A 2,498-nucleotide genomic window follows, 5' to 3' on the forward strand; every position below is an offset into this window, starting at 1 on the left:
GTTGCTTGTACTATGCTTACTAAGCTATAGTCATAAATAGTGCATTGAATATCTTGAGAAAGCTTATTATGACGCACTTTGACGGTTACTTTTTTTACTTGATTAAACTATGCTATGTGCACAGACAACAACAACTTGATCGCCCAAAAAAAAAACTCTACCCCTACGCAGAGGAGACTGCGAACATTTGAACGAAATGCGTTTCATCATGTGCGACTTCACAGACAACACACCCACATGCAACAAAGATACAGCAGTGGGCAACGTAAGGCTCTCCTTACCAAGTTACATGCCTCCAAAGTCACCAGCGAGCGCCAATTCTGTCGCGACAACAACATAAAGTACTCAACTTGGCAAGCCTGGCGGTCGCAAGAGAACAAGATCATGGCTAGCAAGCGTCACAGCCACCATGCGAACATCGGTGGCCAAGGCCAAAAGGAACTCATCCCCTTCGGACCCGCTCTTTTTGAGTTCATGCGTATGCATCGAGACGAAGAGCGCTACGTGCGATTCTTTCACATGATGAATTGGGCAATAAAAACCATCACACGTGGCTCGTGCAGTTCCTGTCGTCCAAGAAGCGCGAATGTGTAGGGTTTCAGTCCTTTCGTTTCTTGCTGCTTCGCTTCGATGAACGCCACCACTTTCGCCATCGAATTCCATGCGCAAGCATATCTCACGCAGAAGGTACTCGACGAAGTCTGGTTGGGCTATGAGGCGTCCTTCTTGGACAGGTATGGACACTATGATCGCAGCAACATCATCAATGTTGATCAGACCGCCGTGTATTTTGACATGCCCATGGGGAAGACGCTTGCTGAGGTTGGAAAATCGAGCAAAGTGGTTACTTGTGAGAAGCATTTAGACCGACTGGCCGCGGTCCTCACCATTCGAGCAGACGGTAAGCTTGTTAGTGGACCGTCCACTGAAAACATATGTAGTGACTAAGCTGCCTCTCTTAACTTATTCTGAAGGGTCAACTTGGCGGCACTATTGAACTAATATCATACCCGGCAGGCTATCACTACTCTGTTCAGAAGAATGGACGAGCTTGTTTGGTCCACAAATCTCGAGGACGTACTGTCTCCATGCGTGGATGACGCGTCCATCCTCTCAGTGGAGAATTTGAAGTGCCATGTGTTAGAGGAGTCGCATGACAAGGAGGTCGAAGCGATGTTCAGCTTCGTAGAGCCGCTGCCGCATGTACGAGTCGGTGCCAACCTCTTGATGTTGGTGTGATGGGGCCTCTCAAGGCTATGCTGAAGACCGAATGGCTAGTGGAGGAAGACAATCGCGTGGGGAATGAGGACTTTACTGGTGAAGAAAAGCGATTGGCAATGGTCAAACGAACGATCCGTGCCTGGGAGAAAATATCCTTCGAAATGGTGGTGAAGTCATTCGAAAAAGCGATCCCTCAAATTTTTGAAATATAATAGATTATTTTTGCATTTTGGATGTGATTACAAAAAATTCTAATTTAGGGAAAATTTTGGCCCTCCCCGGGACTTGAACCCGAGGCCAATCCTCCACCGCCTATCATCTACGGGATTTGCAATCATCTACCGGATTTGCTACGCGCCATTGCTGCCATGTGCATCAAACCAGTCAAAAACCTTCAAATACCGGTACTTTAAGTTGAATATTGGTTTTGCAAGTTCAAAATAAGTGAAATCACTGGTCACAACATGAAAAAACCTAGCCAATGAAACGCTGCTCACACAACACACCACAAATTTGAAGCAAAGATTTTTATTAAAAATTTCCTGCGTGGAGTACTACACCATTTTTCAATTGACTTGGACATTTTCTCGATGGATTCGGACAGATCACTATTGGATTTAGTGACGTGCCCATTCGAATGAATGAGTGCCCAATGGATTTGGTACCCATGTTCGGTGTGCCCATTGGATTTGGCACGGCCCCCTCGTGTGCCCATTCGATATGCCCATGCGCCTTATAGAATTGGTTTGTACCCAACCAAACAACCTTTAGATCATTCGAAAGTGTCGTGCACTCTTTACAGTTGGCAATTGCTTTTTCTAGAACATCGGACGGGGGGTTCTATAATTCTCGCGCGCTTATCGTCACTTTCAAATCTCCCGCGTGACAGTGAACCATGGAGAACACAGCACCCCAAACGCCACCAAACGAACGTACAAACGCATTCCGTTGTCGGCCAAGAAGCGCATAGTTGATGCGTTCAACAACGCGATGGACTGGAAGCGCGTCGCTCAAGCGAAAGGCGTCAACATCAGTAGCGCACGAAATTGGCTGCATCTGGACTCGTTGACGTCGAAACAACGAGGTATGAAAGTCGTGTCTACTCGATCTAACATTGTCATGTAGGGGGAAACAAATATCACGACTCCTGACGGAGGATAACGTCGACATGCTGCAAAGTTGGGTGGAGCATGACGTCCAAATCACGCTCCAAGAGATCAAAGATCGATTGGCGCTTGATTTGGGCATCGAGGTGTCCACATCGACTTTGCATCGTG

General features: G+C 47.0%; 1 protein-coding gene across 1 annotated transcript; it reads left to right on the top strand.

The window, feature by feature from the left end:
- Window positions 1-384: 384 nt before the first annotated feature.
- H257_17201 (hypothetical protein) lies at window positions 385-2,428 on the top strand (the record flags this gene model as incomplete). The annotated part of the gene is made up of 6 exons (XM_009845902.1): window positions 385-504; window positions 778-901; window positions 1,145-1,203; window positions 1,254-1,356; window positions 2,111-2,305; window positions 2,347-2,428. The coding sequence occupies 6 exons, from the start codon at window positions 385-387 to the stop codon at window positions 2,370-2,372; spliced, it is 627 nt and encodes a 208-aa protein (XP_009844204.1). The 3' UTR covers window positions 2,373-2,428.
- Window positions 2,429-2,498: the final 70 nt, after the last annotated feature.

Source organism: Aphanomyces astaci, assembly GCF_000520075.1.
Source record: "Aphanomyces astaci strain APO3 unplaced genomic scaffold supercont1.100, whole genome shotgun sequence".
Lineage (NCBI taxonomy): Eukaryota > Oomycota > Saprolegniomycetes > Saprolegniales > Verrucalvaceae > Aphanomyces > Aphanomyces astaci.